We start from the raw sequence: 18,880 nt of genomic DNA on the forward strand, positions 1-18,880 counted from the left end.
TCTGTTTCAAAGCAGTCATGTGCATATTGGAGTAGCATGCTACTCGCCAAAAAAGCGTTTTAACACCCCATCAGGGGTAGCAACCACTATATAAATGCAAACCTTTTTCTCTCTTCTATCCCTCCACTATCCTTCTGAATCCAAATAACTCACTAACATATCCACCATTCAAATTATTTTCATATTTCACTATAGTAATTCACCACTAATCCTTAATGGGTTCCGGAGTAGCATGCTACTCACCGAAAAAGCTCTTCGACGCCTCTTCAGGGGTAGTGAGCGCTATATAAATGCAATTACAATGCAATATCGAAGAAGGCTGACCGATGTGTCATTGGGATTTTGCTACTGCACAAAGAAGAATGGAACGATGAATATCAATCTTACTGGCCAAACATCTCAAAACGAATACCTGTAGCAAACCGCCTCACAGACTTTAAGAGGCCATTAATCCTATCGTCTTTGAAGACCACAAGCAGAATTCCCCAAGCCAAATAACAGCAAATGTACATGGATCCTCAAGTCAGACTAAACAACCATGCAGAGATGACTAAAGTCAATAAAACGCTGAATCAGCATCAGCTTTCTAAACGTGGATGTACAATGCCGTCTTTGGTCTAAGAATGAATGAATAAAAGAGTGAGCAAATACTTTTCCTAGGAAACTGAATACCTAGCATAGTTGTACCCAGGCTGTGGGTGCCATAAAATACTTAACATTATACCGAATTGATTTACTGGATCTAGAGTAAAAACATGCAAGCAAAAGCAGCAAATACCATGGGCAGGCATTAGAAAGTTTGAGTAAATGGTGAGTATCTTCAAGCATTGAGCAGTGAAAAGCAAAGAATATGTGGAATGTACAGGACTTACCTTCACACACTGGGCAGCACTCTCCAGGCACCTTGACTGGGTTCAGACAGCTCTGTCCACAAGCGGTGGCCACGCAGTGTGGCTCACCATTGATGCACTGGCAGAAGGTACAGTCGTCTTCCCGCCAGCGGTCTCCATGTGCTCGAATCTGACCATTAGCGTAGCAGCCCGCTGGGTTATGTACTGGATACACTGGATCTACGTGTGGAAACAAGGTCTACAGTCAGTCTTGAAAGCACAGCAGTGAAGATACAGGTGTAAAACATGCTACACTTTTGGACCTTTGCTCTGTGCTTTCTTCTTGAAGGAGTCTTAAAACAACTCACTTTCACTACAGCCGTCAAACTTCATGCTCTGCCAACCACAGGTGTCTCTAGGGGGAACCAGATGGGGCCAGTGCCTCAACTCGGCTTGCCCTGCCCCCCCATGCCCTCCCACAACAGCTGTATAATGTGCCACGAGGCAAAACAAAGAAGAAAAAAAATCAGACACCGCACTTGCCCGATAGTACACATTAGTTTGCCCAACTTCCTTCGACTTCATAGCAGCAATTCTTTGAGGCAATACATGTTTGCTTGAAATACTTAAATATTTCTTCGTGTGGATGTTTGTGTGTATATATAAAGAAGTATACAAAATTAGCTTTTAACCATTTAAGTGAACCTCCTCCTCCCAATTGCCCCTTGTAGGTGACCATACCAGATTCATCTGTGGCCCCATCTAAAAATCACTTGTGGAGGCGCCATTGCTGGCATTTGAGTGGAACAAGACTGCACTATTCAGAAGACAATCATTAAGAACATGTTGGGTGGCTCTGTATAAAAGTAGGTGTCTTTATAGGGGCCCCAAGAGTCCTTATAGCATACAGTGCTATTGTACTTCTGTACCCATGAGGGTGAATAGGGTTCTTACTACAAAGCTGAGCGGAATATGGAAAATAAAGATCAACACTTTGAGGTTTTATATCTCTTATTGCCCCTTTAAATTTATGAAAACTTTGTATAACATATATGCTGCTTTGGCCAATCATATCGATGGAATGCATTCCATAACGGTCTACGAATATTCCACGGTTGCATTGCCAACTATTATTTGACAAGTGAATAGGACAAATTCACACACATCAAATTACTGTCTCAAATGCTTCCACATACCCCAGGACAGAGCTATACTTACATTTTACAGTCCCTGAAAGTTAACCGCACACAAATATAATAGGATTGCTTACAGGGCTGGTTCTTCCTCGAAACAGAACTGTTCTAGTATTTTCCAGTCCCTACCTGGGCAGAAACACTTAATAAAGGATACATCGCAGTACAATATCAGCCCAGAGGTAGTAGGTTGGTAGAACGGTGAAGAGGTTCTAAGTGAAGGTGCATAACTATTTTACTTAGTTCCATAGACCAATTCAAATGTTTTCCAGTCTCAATAGGAAACATTGTTGAGCTACTAGGAGTTTATGCTGTGGATGTACTTTTAAGTTCACTAACACGAGAAGGAACACTGCAGGGCTCAGTTGTAGCATTTCCAGCCTTGGTCTTTGCATAGCATGTATCACATAAAAAAACCACTGTAGGACTTAGACCAATTATCTGCAGGCAAATGCATAGCACACATCACAAGAAGAAACACTGGTGACATCTGATTGTACAAAGAAGAAGAAAAAAATCAATTGAAGGCCCAAGTGCCACTGTTTACTACCCTCTGTCTCTGTACAGCACGCAACACCAGAAGAAACAATGATGGGATTAGACCACTGTTTACAAACTCGTCTCTGCAGAGCAAACAAAAAAACACTGTAGGCCTTAGTCCACTGTATACACACCTCGGCCCCTGCAAAGCAAGGAACACAAGAAACACTGTAGGCCTTAGTCCACTGTTTACAAACCCTGTAGGACTAAATTCAAGAGTATGCAGTTTGTCTGTTTCAGTCTACAACACAATAAAAAGACTAAACACTGTATCCTTCAGTTCTAGTGCGGGCCAGCCTATCTAGCTACATTTCAGACACCACAAGAAAAGGCAATCTACGCCTAGTTCCTTTTTGTGCTCCTGTCTTTCCAGGCATTTTCAGGTGCCACACCCACTGCAGAGCATACAACACACAACACAAGAGGAGGCATTGCAAGACTATTTCCTCCCGAAGACAATCTAGGTGGGTAACCTGCTCATAAAGCAGGCTGAAATGACTGTAAAAACCAAGCCAGAATCAGAAAAACAAAAAAAATAGATGTTGCGATAGTATGTTTTTGTTCTTTTTTGCTAATGGGCTTTGTTTCTACATCCAGTGTAGCTTGTACTTTCTGCAAGGAGTCATGCTCATAATGAAAAGAAGTGCATTAAAAAGTATGGATTACAGTGGCAGTGAGTCCATTAGGGCGCTGGGGCGTTGAACCACAAGCCGCACCCGCAGCGGCTCTGTCTGAACTGACAATACATGTCAGTCAGTATGATGCCGGACCACCCACCCCCTTCAGAGTTTGAAGGGGTGGGCGGTCCGGTGTCATGCTGACTGACATGCATTGTCAGGCCAGGAGGTGGCAGCAGCACAAGTGCGCATGTTGGGTTTAGGTCGGAGAATTTTTCCGACCAGCAGTCATGCGCAGTAGTGTTTGCTCTGGCTGGCAGCTTTGCATTAGGAGAGCGAGGGTTGTTCAACGACGCAACCCTGAGTCTCCTAATGGCCGGGCGGTGAGTATCCCCTGCTAAACCAATCCTGGCGCTGCTGGAGAAGCGTCAGAATTGGCTGAGAGGGGTTGCAGCCAGTGACGCGGCTGTTCCATTTGTTTTTTTTACTTTTGTATTAACAATTTTATTAATTGGTACATAATGCTGCATACTTTGGCATAGAAATAGTGCATGGCATTACAATCGATCATAAAAATATTGAGTACCTTCACATGTTCTTCCTTACTGTTTCCTCCCTCCCCCGAGCGCTACAGCGATGTGAATTTAGAATAAACATCCCATCCCCCCGGCCTGGAAACTTATTCGCTGATGGCAGACATCGACTCAACCCTAGGAGGATCGCAAATATTGCCTCTGAATTCATTCCACTTTCCCCAAATCCTTGTCCAGGCTGTTCCATTTTTGAAGAAGATTAAGGCGCCAAAGCAGGACCCTGGCCCAGAAGCCGGTCAGGTAAGTTTTCTTTTTATTGAATTTTAAACTCACCCCGGCAACCCATTCCTGCGCGACCGCCCAAACGAGTATTGTGACTGAGCCGCGACTGTGCGCGTAGGATGTATAATTAGATTCTCTGTGAAGCTAATTCAATCCATGGTGTCTTTTGATCAACGTATTGCCGGACATCAGCAGCTCAGCTAAAATATACTTTTGAAGGTATCATTAGATTCAAGGTATTGCTAGGAAGAAAAGGGCCCTGGGCTCAGGTACACTTCCAACTAGCATAGTGTACGGAAGTGATGGACACACTGAATGATGTAGAAAGGGGGGCCCAGTATAACCTCACTACCCAACACAGTTATTAAGAAAATTGTTGGCATATCGAAACACACATGGCGCATCCAATTGTGTTTGGGCTGTTACACCAGGAAATTGAGTGCAAATTGGCTATTCAATTGTAAAATATCCCCATCAGCTTGACTCCGCTTAAGAAGGTACAATGAAGTGCGCATTGAAGGCCATCTTCAAAGAAGGAATAAGCGCCTGGCCAAATTACCTGCAGAGTGCTCTTAATACTTGAACTTGAATTCCAGACTCAAAGCATACTGCGGTAACACTGCAGCTAAAGCGCATTTTAAAAACTCAAGGTAGGCAATTGTCCTAAGCGTTTTACATGCAAGAAGCATTGCACTTTGCGGGGCTCCAGGTTTGCGTCATTCATACGAGGCAGCAGGTGTTGAGCTATATTTGAAGGCCCCATTACACAGGCCAGCTCTAAAAAATATACTGTACATGAGGCTCCTGGTACTACCGCTATGGAAATTCAGAGCGCATTGTAAATCAAAAACTGTGTGCCAACAGTGGTGTCATTGGTGCACGTATGTTACTGAATCGCGCAGTCACCTATTTTGCTGCTGTTCTGCGCTGATGACAGACGCTCTTTGGATGACACCTTTATTCATGAAGCCTGGGATAGGAACTTGCAGGTAGCTGTTACTTACGTACATGTGTTATGTTCCAATGGAACCGGCTAGAATAGCAAAATACTGTTCCATAGAAGCAGCCCTGCTAAGGGAATACAACATTTGACGGTCATCGGTTGTATATCCCTCCCCTCCTAGAAACCCAGAAAGGAACTATTAGTTTGTCCACGCCCACTCACAAATGCTGTTCACAAGGATTCTCATAAGGGCGCATTGCACTTGTGTTTGGACTACTGTTGTTGACATGTATGTATTTTAGATCAAACCTTGCACTTTAGCACTTTCTCTTACTTACTAAGTGACTTGGAATTAATCAAAAAGTGTCTGAAGCACTGACTTAATCCTTGCACTTTAGCCCAAACCAAAGGCAGCACAGAATGCCAGAGAGTAATTACTTGCTTGTTAAGTTAACGACTGCCCAAGAATTGTGTTTAAAATGACTCGCATTAAGGCACAGCGCACTTTTGTATGATCCTGAAACACTGTTACTTTTGTATTTTAGATCAAACTTTTTGTGTCTTGTACTAAGCGACATACAATTAATCAAATACTTTTATCAGCGGGCCGCCGACACGGTGCTAATCATACTCTTGCATTTTAGACCAAACCTTGCACTTTACATGACATAAGGCTATTACAGTGATTTACAAACATATAAGCTGTTAAGGTGATATGACTGAAGTAAATGCTCGTATGCTAATATCTACATTTTGTTTAAAGATCTTTGTCCATAGATAAATTAGGGAGCCATTATGACAGATACTTTTGGCAAAATATAATAAAGAACGCAGTGGGCTTAGTGTGATGGGAAGGAAGTGGGGATGAGAAAAGACTGTGGTTGTGAGTTTAGGCGGCAGGGCCTGAAGAATGAAGGCAGCAGTGGCTGGGTAATAGCTCAGCATTACTACATGTGAAACTAAATAGATTAATTTCCACTGGTGGAATAAAGCAGATTGAGGCACATATTAATTGGAAAAATGTCATGTAATAAGGAGTGGTGAAAATGGTCTGAAAGAGCAGTAAATTAACAATAAAAATGGGAGTAGGAGAACTCAATTTGTGCTCACTTCAATGTTTGCCCAGAATGCATAGACATTTATACTGGCAAGAAGGGCGCACAATACAACTTTGCTTTGTAAAATTTGCTTGAAAATGCACCATTTGCCCACTCTTTTTTCAAAGATTTCTTGGAGGAGAACCCGAACGAACCCCCCTAGGTTGTTAAGGCTAGCTCACTACGTTCGCTCATCGCGGTACACTCAAAGTAAATTTTTACGCCAGACTACTTTCAAATGTCATCAGCCGCCACTGGTATGGATGTGTGATTGTGATTAACAAGGAGCAGAGTAAGAGAGTGTGGGGAAGGAGTCAATCAGGTAGGTAAAAAGAACAACATATTCTGCAGTTAAAATGTGATCTTTAGCCTACATGTAATTGAATATAAAATGTAATCCAGGCACCTTAACTAAGCATTGCTAAAGCCAATAATAATCCTGTATTTGTAAAGCGCACAGCTACCCGTAGTAAGTTTTCCGGCGCTGGGGGCCGTCGGGAAGATTAAGCAAGCTATTGCCCAGAGTCACATTATTTTGAAGCACAGGCTAACATGGATGCTTGCACTTACAAACTGAGGTGAATATTTTCTTCATTTTACTTACCAATTCTAGATGGATTACTAAATGAAGTTGCATGACACATCGATCAAATGCCTTTTTTTAAAATCAAGAAATCAATAAATAAACAGGGAAGTGTATTTACAGTCGGAAAGCCACGGCATAAATGCAACAAGGGCACACACCAAACCATACTTTTTGGGCCCCTAAGGATATCTTTGTGAGTATGGAATAGAACAAGAATGTATTCTTGGATACTCAAAGCTGTCTGTGCCTCTAATGGCATCAGCAAAATTCCAATCACCTTAAGCTCTACCATCTAAAGTACATGAAAATGCTTTTACAAATTCCACTTTCATACCTCTGGTGCAAGGATTTTTGGAGCCAGAAACAAAAGAAACATTTTGTAATTCGTGCACTCTGTTTCCTGCTAGCGACACGGTAGGATTCGAAATAATTTGCTGCAAAATGAGGTGCCATTATTGCCATATAGGGAAGTTACATACAGTGGCTGTAACGTAACATCGAGCCTGCTTTGCAACTAAAAGTAACTTAAGGATTTTGGTTTTAGGTTTACGAATTAAATCCGGAGCCTGTTGATAAATGCTGTCTGCAACAACTATGCACTACCCCCAACCAATATATATGAAACACAGCCATTAGCATTCATGTCAGGCGTCACTGCTGGGGCAAAGGCCTAAGAGCAGGGTATTTTGAACGAATGGGTCTGTGGGCCACCCATGTTAAGGAACGGGGGATACCCCTAGGTGGCAGTCAGAAGCGTACGACTAAGAGTCTCTGCGCCACTGTAGTGTTCCGCACCTGAAATGAAAAACTGGAAGTGAAGGCACGCACCATAAGTACCTGCTTCCTATTGAGAAGTGTTGGTACCCTACTGTTATAAGTATTGTACACCAACAGAAGTGCAGATGTTCTACATTTCAAATTAAAGAAGTGCAAGCACTTAGTATCTGGCAAAAGTCTGCCAACTCTCACAGTGCCGTCATGCGCCACAGGATTTCACATTGCATCACACGGCAACGTAGTGAAGAGCCTATATCACACAGTGAGCTGTACATCCTTTCATACAATAGGTCTCCAGCTCAGATGTGAAAGTGTTGCACAGATGGGATCAATTTAAAATCTCCCCTGGACATGGGGTTCGCAGGGTTTTATGTGGGATGAAAAAAAGTGGGGGGGCATCTCTAACATGGGTATGCATTCGCAATTTTTGGCATGGCTTAAAGCATTAGCTAAATTTCTGCGATTTCCATAGCACACCACCAGACTGTTATATTGGTGTCTGCCTGAGCTTTCTGCTATTGCATCCAGATATAGAACAACTGACATATACCTAAAACAAGCAAGGACTACTAGCTTTGTCAATGGTTGTTTCTATGCACTCGTAGAGAGGCCAAAGATTGAAGGATTCTGTATTCTGAACTCTTTTTCGACCCTATGACAGGCACTGTGATAAATTAGCGCTGCCTTCAGCCTCAAATCCAGAGCTCTCAATTGTGGCCTGTTATAAACACATCGAGGCAACTCTGTAAAAGTTTATGCACCATACAACACTAATAAGCTACATGAAAATATATATAAAAACACAACATCCTTTGCCACTGGATTCAAGCTAGCCTGGTTGATGAAGGATGTTACCCAGAAACCGTTCCCAGGATGCTTGTTTCCAGTTCAGGGAAGACCTGGTTTGGCAGTTCGGGTTGGACTGTTCCCATGAGGCAGAGTCCAGACTGATTTGCATATAGCTAGGTCGGAACGGAGGTGGCAAAGTGAGCTAAAGAATGATGATGGATTCAACCCAGATATGTGACTGGGGGGTTCTGAAAAGTTTCAGCACTCCGTCCATCATCTCCTTGTGTTTGCCTTGTTTGCCCTAAGCTGGAAGGGTATGCCCAGACGTGGGTCCCTTGCTCACTTTGCCACTGGATTCAAGCTAGCCTGGCTGATGAAGGATGTTACATAGAAACCGGTCCCAAGATGCTTGTTTCCGGTTCATGGAAGACCTGGCTTGGCAGTTCGGGCTGGACTGTTCCCATGAGGCACAGGGTCAGACTGATTTGCATATAGCTGGGTCCGAACTGAGGTGGTGAAGTGAGCTAAAGAATGATGATGGATTAAACCCAGATCTGTGACTGTGGATGAGTGTCTGAAAAGTTTCAGCACTCTGTCCATCATCTCCTTGTGTTTGCTTAATTAAAAAAAAAAAAACGACAGAAACCTGGCAAGTGGAGCTCCAACCAGCATCCATTGGGAAGAGCTGCCCTTGTGTTCCAGGCACTGATTTTACCACCTTTGGGGCCAGGGGGTCGCAAAAGCAGGGCCAGGGGTCTCAACTGCTGCGACCCCTAAATAACGTCCATGTTGATGGCATGTCTGGATCTGTACCTTGTGCATTAAAAGCACTGCTGCTGTACAATTTACGCCTCCACTGCTACAAAGGGAAATCATGTTGTGCCCAAACAAGAGAAGCATCATCCTGTTTAACAAGGCCCCCTGCAACTATATATATATAATTGCAGGGGGGGTGAGGGTGTATATATATATATATATATATATATATATATATATATATATATATATAGATATAGATATAGATATAGATATAGATATAGATATAGATATAGATATAGATTAGATATAGATATATATATATATATATATATATATATATATATATGTATAATATAAAGTCTAGGTGGCACTGAAAAGGGAAGTCGGAAATACACTAATCATTAAGGATCGTGTTAACACGTAGGAATGGAAAAATGCATAAAGCAATTAGGGCCATTTAAAACCTCTGCGCCGAAGATGCTCTCATTTAAAATATTATCACACTTCCAAGCGGTGCTAATCTGCAGGGCTGCCGCTTCTGCAAGGTTTCAGGGCACACACCGGCTTTGTGCGTTCAAAGCACAGCTGACTGAATCGCTGGGACGGAATATTCAGCGATAAAAGAACAACTGGCTCTGGGATCTATTCTCTCTAATCTTGCGGCGGGAAGGAGCAACCGAAATCATTTGGGTTTTCCAGATTTATGCCGTCCTCCGGAGCGCTAATGCAAAACATTAAATCTGATCAGGCAAACTCTGCTTATCAGCCATCTGCCTCGTCACCAGTCGGCAGCTGGCGACCTCAACGCATGCAAAGTGCTGCCCGCTGCTGGGACTTTTCAACCCCTGTCGAGTGGAGAGGCTTAGCGACTGGTGCAGACTGATAGCGCGGGCCTTCGTCTGCCCTCGCGCTCTTCTTCCCACTTTGCATAATTCAGTGGCACCCATTAAAGCCGGAGAAATATCCCGCAGCACAGTGTGGGCCGAGGGCGGCGGCTTGAATTATTCAAGGCCGCCCAGCCTCCCCGCCCTGGTATGTAAAGCCGGAGGGCCAGCGCGGCTGCAGCTAATGAAAATGAAAGTTGCAGGCCTTGGGGCATGGCATGTCAATCATCGGCGCGCGAGCTCTCAGGGTCCTTCGGGCAGACGGCGGGGTGACGTAAGGCTGTTCCCGTGCTCACTTCGTTTCACGTGCAGCAGGGAGATCTGTACGACGAGCGGACAGGTGGATAATCAACTGCGAGCGGTAAGGTCCTCCCATGGGCTCTCTGAGGACGTCATTACCACCGGACTCTGCTCCTTGCTGTTTGAGGGCCACTGGAATTATGTGGCAGGGGAGGGACAAATTATGCCTCAGGGTTGAGTACATTATGCAGCACGAAAATGCAAATTATTCGGTTTAATGCGGAACATTTTGTGGCAGCATTACTTCGTTATTTTGTCTTTTTTTTACACATGTTGCTACTGCCTGGGAAAATGCTTAACCTTATTAGTACCAGTTTAACACCCAAATGTAGAAATAATCATCTGAAAGATGACTAATCGACCTTTGAGATGGGCCTGCTGCTACGCAGTTACACATGTCGCCATGTTTTTAGTAACGTTTGGTACGATTGAGCTAGAAAGGAATTTTTTGTTAAAAAAAATATTGCTTTGTGGCAAATGCAGCAAATCCATACTTACACGTGTACTGTTGTGCTGGGGCAAGGACAACCTAGGCCGCGTAGTGGGGCCTAATCTACGTGCTGTGTTTAAACAACGACACAGAGTCTAGCTAGTGCTTAGGGGCAAAGACCACGTGCGGTCTTACGCCCGTTTATTTATACCCGAGGGCTACCCCGCCCCCGGGCTGCATGCGTGCGTGCGTGTCTGGACGGGCCGGGTGGCTCCGACAGTACATCCCTCCAAACTCACAGATGTTTAGTCCAGCCTCACTCAGAGTCTTTTCCACCGCGTACTCTCCAAGCGTAGTCGCGGAGCCTTTGACTGGGATTTGGGTTTGGTCTCAGGTTGTACCGTTGGCTTCGTTGCGGTCCGGCCCTTGGCTCCTCAGCTGGTCCTGTAGCAATGTCCTCCACTGTTGGAGGTGCGATGACGCCTCCTGCATTTCCTTGGCTTTGTTCGGGATCTCTTTCTCGTGGCACTTGAGCTTCTTCCGGAGCGACCGGCAGGTCTTCTTCACACTCCACATCTTCCAACCTTTGCTCGGGCGTGGTTTCATCGGGAGTCACTCTCTTGAACCAGGATACATTCCTTGTTACAACTCGGGTTCCTCGGGACGCAGACACCATGGTGCCGTGGATGTTCACGATTTCCCAGACCTCCGGCTCGAAAGTGGTTTGGTACTTCCACTGATGGTGACGAGTCTTGAGGACTACCCAATCACCCACTGCGAGTGGTCTGATTCCTGCTCCCCTCGCTCGACTTACTCGTTCATTTGTCTTTCTCCTCCGATCTTGAGCCTCCTCGTGGTCTAACTCTGGTGCCTGCCACGCCGGGCTCACGGGTATACAGTCTCGCGGTGGTCTCTTGAACATTACATGCGCGGGGGCGCACTTAGTAGTGCAGTGCGGTGTTGGCCGATATGCATTCAAGAACTGTGACAGACATTCCTCCGGCACTTCCCCCTTTTCCACGCCAATCCGGAGAGCTCGATTCATGGTCCGCATAAACCGCTCCACCTCTCCGTTTGCCTGCGGCCACTGCGGGGTGATCTTCCTGTGTCGGATGCCTCTCCTTGCTAGATACGCTTGGAACTCCGCGCCTTGGAACGGCGGCCCATTGTCCGAGCGTACTTCATCGGGATACCCAAACATGGCGAATACCCGATCCAGAGCGGGTTTCACATGACTGAACGCCGTGGACGGGAGCACTTCCACCACAGGGAACCTTGAGCACGAGTATCAGCACCATGGCTTGGCGTCCATCCGGGAAGGATCCAAAATCAATGCTTATTTTGGACCATGGGGTGTCACATAGTTCTTCAGTGATGATAGGGTGTGGAGTAGGTTCCCTGCCCGTGATGACGCAGGAGTGGCAGTTCCGGATTTCCTGCTCCACCGCATTGTCCATTCCTGGGAACCATACTCTCCCCCTCAGCCGAGCTTTTGTCTTCGCTACGCCCTGATGCCCTTGATGGGCTAGTCGAACTACTTCCTTCTGTAGACTGGTGGGAATGACGATCGTGTCACCTCGCAGAACCACGCCGTGGGGCCCTGTGCTCAGCTCGCTTTGCGCTCGCCACATGTGCTGGCGAAAGGTCTGCTCCTCAGTCGTGAGGGCTCCTGCCCCTTGTAGAAAGGTTTTCCAACTCCTGTCCTCTAGGGTGCGCTTCACCTTCCGCAGGCATTCATCTCTGTCAGTGGCGGCCCCGATTTCTTCCAGAGAGAGCGCTTTTGGGCAGGCTTCCTGCGACAGAACCTTCACAAATTCCTCCACTTCCTCGAGGTCCTCGTGTTCCTGTCCCGCAGATTCCTGATATGGGTGACGGGACAGGAAATCTGCCGGGTTGTTGACTGCTGGCCGGAAGATGACCTTGAAGCGGTACGTTTGGAGCTGGACAGCCCACCTCTCAATCCTGGGAGGCGCGAGCCTGGCGGTCCCCGCGAACAGCGGAACCAATGGCTTGTGGTCGGTGACCACGGTGAATTCGTGGCCAAACAAATAGAGATGGAAGTACTGGCACGCCCACTTGATGGCCAGTGCTTCGCGTTCGATCTGTGCGTAGCGCATCTCTGTAGCAGTCAGTGCCCTGCTTGCGTAGGCTGTGGGGACCCATGTGTGATCTTCCGCCTTCTGCAGCAGGACTGCTCCCAACCCCACCGGGCTGGCGTCCACCACGACTTCAGTTTGGCGATGCGGTCTGAAGTATGCCATGACTTTGTCATCCACTAGGGCCTCCTTCACCGCCCGAAATGCCCCGTCTTCCTTCCTCGACCATGTCCATGGCTTGCCTGACTTGGTAAGTACTCTCAGCGGTTCCGACAAGGACGCCAGATTGGGGATGAAACGGCCACAGTATGTGGCCATCCCTAGGAAACTGCGATCCTCCGTCGCGGATGTTGGTTTGGGCGCTGACCGGATGGCGTCCGCCTTCTTGGGGTCCACTCGCAGCCCCTCCGACAGTACAACACGGAAAACGCTGCAGCCGAAGATTCTCATTATTCCAGTGGCCCCACCCACACCGAAATCTTTCTTTATTTTCTACCATCCTTGGCTCCCTAACAGCACTTGCACTCACTAAACCTACAGCACATTATAAGCCAAATGCATCAGAAACGCAGACGAAGACCTTCCTGGAAAGCGTTAGAGGATGGAGGGATGGACGGCCAGACATCAGTACGGTGAAGGGAGACTCAGAGTAATGAAGATTACAATGAAGTAATCCAGCCATTACCTAGTGCCGGCTTGTAATGCTTCTCTAGGGAGAGTTATCAATTAAGAGAGGAACAGGTTTTTGATTGATGGCATAGTGTTCGTGGTCCAATGTTGCATCCCATCCCGTTCAGTTGCCAGGCGTTGACTGATCCATACGTACAACAAAATTATAAGGGTTTTTCTATGCCACACAAATTTGGAAAATCAGAATGTTTGTTCAGGTAGCTTACAAATTCAAGAGTGGTCTTAGTAAGTGGTATCTGCTTCCTGCAGAGGTGCAAGAGCAACAGAAGGCTTGAGCCAGGGGACTGGACTCTCGAGCCAAATCTTCTGCGCTTGCAACTCATTCTCGAAGCCCCAAACCTCCAGTGCCTCCACCTGTGCAGCAGATGAGATGCTGGAAAACAGCAATGTAAAAAAGTCATGTTACATTATGTTACCAAATTTATAAAGAGCATGGCTTCCCCAGCAACAAGGCATCCCAGATCTGTTTCCAAGGTATCTGTATTTTTTATTACAGCCTCAGGGATTCAGGTGGGGGATCAGAAACATGCAATAGAGTGCTGTGAAAAAGTTGTACTCTACACCACTGCTGCAACCCAAACAGATTATCTAAAGGGTAGAAAGCCTGAAAAGCCAACCTGAAACATGGTCAGTTTGAGGCGGAGTCCTCACTTCAATTTTGTATGAGTGAAGGCCTTTAACACTGCACTCGAGACATTTGCTTCGCTGATACCTAAACTTGTGGTGACTGAGGTGTTGAATCTCTCCTGATGTTAGCCTCCTTGGCCGATGGTAGCAAAAACAAAATGGAATGCCCTATCTTCTTATCATAACCTTGTAAATAATTCTAAATAAGAATCTGTCGGCTTGATTTAATGTTATGTATGCATGCATGTATTTAACACAGTGTATTTATTTAGCTCCTGAGGAAAAAAACCATTATCCTTTGACGTTAAATAGGAGAGAAATGATGAGACCCAGTGGCAAAAATTCACAATAGGTTACCAGGAAACATGGGTTGAAATTCTGGCTTCCCCACTTGAACAAACTGTGCGATTCTATGCATATCACATTAAAAGAATGTGTGTCGCTTTAATTGAGAATCAAATCTGAGACCACAATAAAGAAATTCAGTTCAGGGTGTGTGCTACATAAAACTCACTTATGTAAGTTTTAATAGACAGTAATGTTACTTCACATAACATTCGACATACATACAGAGCATATGACAAACGGACATCTCTTGGCTTACTCATGGCAGTGTTGTGAGGGCATCAAACTTGCAAACAAGTTCACGTTTATTAACTACTCATTTTAACTGATGTCAGTGCAGTAATATCATCTAATGTACATCTACTGAAATACAAGTATTGAAGAAATAACCAATAACCTGTTTTTAAATTGTATTCAGAGAGCGCGCCTCTTTGGGGTCCACAGTGCTGGGGCCTAGGAGCCACCGTGGCTCTTGCGAGTCTTTGGCCGGCAGCAGGGGAAGCCGGGTATCATTTTGAGTTCACGCTGCCTGTCACCTGCGGGACAGGCAGCAGTAAGTTGCCAGTGTAGCTGGCACATCACTTTCGGCCCGATGTTGCAGTGATGTGGGGGCTAGTTAGGACGGGCTCAACCTCACCTCCCTCTTTTCTACTTATCAAATCAAATCATGGGATATTTATTTAGCGCAAATATCACTCGAAAGTCTTATGGCACTTATCCATCGCGACAGCGGTACAAGAGTTGCGGTGCAGTTGGAGCAGGTGACTAAGCAGACCTTCAGCTATACCGGGCCCAACGAAGTATCCCAGCCCAATCACTAGGGCTGCCTGGGTCTGACTGAGTACTTGAGCCCCATTCCATCGCGTAACAGGGTAATCTTAGGTAACATTTTGAGGCATGCAAGGTTTGGGAACAGGTCACAAGTAACAGTTATGCAACTGTCCAAAGCAGGAAAAAAGCTCTGAATGCAGGTATACTGGTTGCTCACCTCAGATATATGGTGTTTCCCTCATGTGTTCAAATGTAATGTGCAAAATCATGAGAAAGGTGATTTCAGTTACTTTGGTATACAAAACCTTTGGCTAATAAACTTAGAAACGCTCATAAACAACGGATACTATAAAATCAGGAATATTACATGTGAATGTTATGAGAATGGGAAACAGTACCAAATCGTTTAAATGTATGGAGTGGGTTTAGTGAAAGGGGATGGGCGTACATGGGTCTCCTCTTGCAAACAAGCATTAGAAATGCAATAGGTCTCGCAGCATTAGAGTTAGTGCTTTTAGAATTGTTTATGGGTTTTTTTGTAAATCTTTAGCATGAGGTTGAGGGTGAGTGAGGGTGAGTGAGGGTGAGGGGTTGAGGGTGAGTGAGGGTGAGGGTGAGTGAGGGTGAGGGGTTGAGGGTGAGTGAGGGTGAGGCTGAGGTGGTGAGGGTGAGTGAGGGTGAGGCTGAGGTGGTGAGGGTGAGTGAGGGTGAGTGAGGGGTTGAGGGTGAGGGGTTGAGGGTGAGTGAGGGTGAGGGGTTGAGGGTGGGTGAGGGGTTGAGGGTGGGTGAGGGGTTGAGGGTGAGTGAGGTGAGGGGTTGAGGGTGAGGGGTTGAGGGTGAGTGAGGGTGAGGGGTTGAGGGTGAGTGAGGGTGAGTGAGGGTGAGTGAGGGTGAGGGTGGGTGAGGGGTTGAGGGTGAGTGAGGTGAGGGGTTGAGGGTGAGTGAGGGTGAGGGTGAGTGAGGGTGAGTGAGGGTGAGGGGTTGAGGGTGAGTGAGGGTGAGTGAGGGTGAGTGAGGGTGAGTGAGGGTGAGTGAGGGTGAGTGAGGGTGAGTGAGGGTGAGTGAGGGTGAGTGAGGGTGAGTGAGGTGAGGGGTTGAGGGTGAGTGAGGGTGGGTGAGGGTGGGTGAGTGAGGGTGAGTGAGGGTGAGTGAGGTGAGGGGTTGAGGGTGAGTGAGGGTGAGTGCGGGTGAGTGAGGGTGAGTGAGGTGAGGGGTTGAGGGTGAGTGAGGGTGAGGGAGGGTGAGTGAGGGTGAGTGAGGGGTTGAGGGTGAGTGAGGGTGAGTGAGAGTGAGTGAGTGAGTGAGGGGTTGAGGGTGAGTGAGTGAGGGGTTGAGGGTGAGTGAGTGAGGGGTTGAGGGTGAGTGAGGGTGAGTGAGGGTGAGGGGTTGAGGGTGAGGGGTTGGGTGAGGGTGAGTGAGGGTGAGGTATTGAGGGTGAGGGGTTGAGGTTGAGTGAGGGTGAGGGTGAGGGGTTGAGGGTGAGTGAGGGTGAGGGGTTCTTCAGGGCTTTTTTTTTCTCCTAAATTAGGAAGTGGGACCTCCGTTTGTGAAATCCCACAAGATATTCCCTTCTGCTTGTGTGGTTTTAAGCTAGTAGGTGGGACATCATTTTTAAAGGAAAATTTGCTGAGAGCTAACCAAGTGGACGAAGAATTCGAGCAAGATCGTTGGCACTAGCTGGAGGGATTTGATAATTTAGTTACTACCTTGTTTCATGTCCAGTTCTGTGGTTTATCTGTAAACCTATTGCACTCTGGGAGTTGTAGTCTGGGTTTACTTAGATATTCAACCAATTGCACTGCACGCCTTGAAATGATACGTGTAGTTTTTAAGAGCCAAGACCAGGGATGGAACATGGATTCTTGCTGAAATGGAGTGAGGTTGGAACCCTAGCGGCATAAGAGGAAGTCCTCACCGGGGTATGTCGATGCTGCTGGATCTGAGCAGTCGCATTTATGAAACCAGTGCTGCATGGGGTGGAGACATGGGGGACCACAGCGTGGGGACTGAGCATGTTTGAGAATCTATGAAGTGGTCAGCAGCGGCATTTGGAGGTGGTGACTGTAGGAGAGGACTCTCACTGAAGGCCATGGAGCAGTTAAGGTGGACAAGGAGGTTATCATGGTTGGCGTGCCCGGGGTGGAGAGACGAGGCATGTGAGAGGGCTCTTCGTCCATGGACTGGCCGGGGGAGAGCAGCCGGAGGGAAGAGAGGGGAGGGGGGAGGAGAGCGAAAGGATCGGAGACACGGCGGGTAAAATAAACAAAAAAAAAGCCGGAGGGAAGAGAGGGGAGGGGGGAGGAGAAATGCGACACGGCGGGAAGGGGAGGGGGCGGAGCGGGTCAAATAAACAAAAAAAACAAGCTGGAGGGAAGAGAGGGGAGGGGGGAGGAGAAGTGCGACAGGGGAAATGCGAGACGGCGGGAAGGGGAGGGGGCGGAGCGGGTCTGTGCAGGGGAAGCTGCCTCGGGCTGGGGGTGCTAGGAGAGGAGGAGGGGGGAGGAGACCTTGGAAGCAGAATTTGGTGGCCGGTGATGATGTTTAACATGGCAGTTAGGTCTAATAAAAAAATGACGTCAGTGGCTTTTTTTAAAAGGTGCGGAGTGTGTCATTGGTCACCATTAGTGCTGCCAGTTTTGTACATGGTTTGGACCAAGCTTCGATTTTTAAGGGTGAGTTTTGACATGATGGCGGTGACTCATGGCTGCAGGGCTCTGGAGTGAGAATTGAAGCGGGGCAATTGTGGTGACTCCGCGATCGCTGCTGTGGTGAAGGCTCCGCGCCCGTGCTGCCAGATGATTTCTTCCTGCTCGCTGAGGAACGCCTAACACCCCCGCGCTAGATTGCTGCGCAGCCGAGGATTACCCAGGGCAAAGCTGCGGAGAGCTGTAACGGCGCATACGGGGTAGACGCTGCTGGCATCGGTTTGGCGGTCTTAAAGAGTAGCCACTATACACCCCTGATAGCCGTGTAGATTGCTGGGCTGCGCGAAACAACGTGGAGCGTTACGGCGGCCTGTGCTCATCTGGCGAGACAAGACAGCGAGCAGGTCAGGGTCTGTGACCCGCGTGGGAGAGTGCCGGACGATCCAGCCGAGTGCACCAAAATCGTGTGAGTATAGTGGATTCAACAGCGGAGCAGATATCCTCGGCGCCGGTACCGGAGCTGAAAACAAGCGCTTACCTGGGCACCGGTAGGCAGAGTACCGAGAGGCTGCATGCCCTGAGGGCCCATTAGAGGTGATTGGCGTACTGCTGCAGCCTGGCTTCTGTCGGCATACGGAGAGAGTGAGAGTGTCTGGGGCTGCGTGCCTCTAATTGCACAAACGGTTGATACAGTGGCAAACACTGTGGCCACGTGAGAGAGGCGCGGAAACTACTGGGGTGCATATCCTCGGTCTCTGACAGAGTACTCACACGCCGGTGGACCATGCGGTGCAGCCTACGAGGAGATTGCTGGCGGACCGCCTGTGCTGCTGTTTGAATGTTTGCCACAGTCACATCGTAATCTTCTGGTGTCCTGGTCAATGTGACTGTCTGCAGGCAGGGGAGGAGAGGAGGAGGGGGGAGGAGAGCGAAAGGATCGGAGACATGGCGGGTAAAATAAACAAAACAAAAAAAAAAAAAGCCGGAGGGAAGAGAGGGGAGGGGGGAGGAGAAATGCGACACGGCGGGAAGGGGAGGGGGCGGAACGGGGGCGGAGAGGGGAGAGAGAGAGTAGGCAAGGGTAAACAAACACGGACGTGCACGCGCCCGTGACTTTTAAGGTCAATGCGCATGCGCATAAGCTTA

The 18,880-nt window shown here is 47.4% G+C and overlaps 1 protein-coding gene across 1 annotated transcript in view; it reads right to left on the bottom strand.

Annotated features, from left to right (window-relative positions):
• Positions 1-18,880, bottom strand: part of CRIM1 (cysteine rich transmembrane BMP regulator 1) — an 891,430-nt gene that overhangs the window by 344,565 nt on the left and 527,985 nt on the right. The window contains exon 7 of the mRNA XM_086926868.1: positions 873-1,070. Within this exon, the coding sequence (XP_086782994.1) occupies positions 873-1,070 (198 nt within the window). The remainder of the gene's footprint in view (positions 1-872; positions 1,071-18,880) is intronic.

The sequence above is a fragment of the Lissotriton vulgaris genome, chromosome 6 (assembly GCF_964263255.1).
Source record: "Lissotriton vulgaris chromosome 6, aLisVul1.2, whole genome shotgun sequence".
Lineage (NCBI taxonomy): Eukaryota > Metazoa > Chordata > Amphibia > Caudata > Salamandridae > Lissotriton > Lissotriton vulgaris.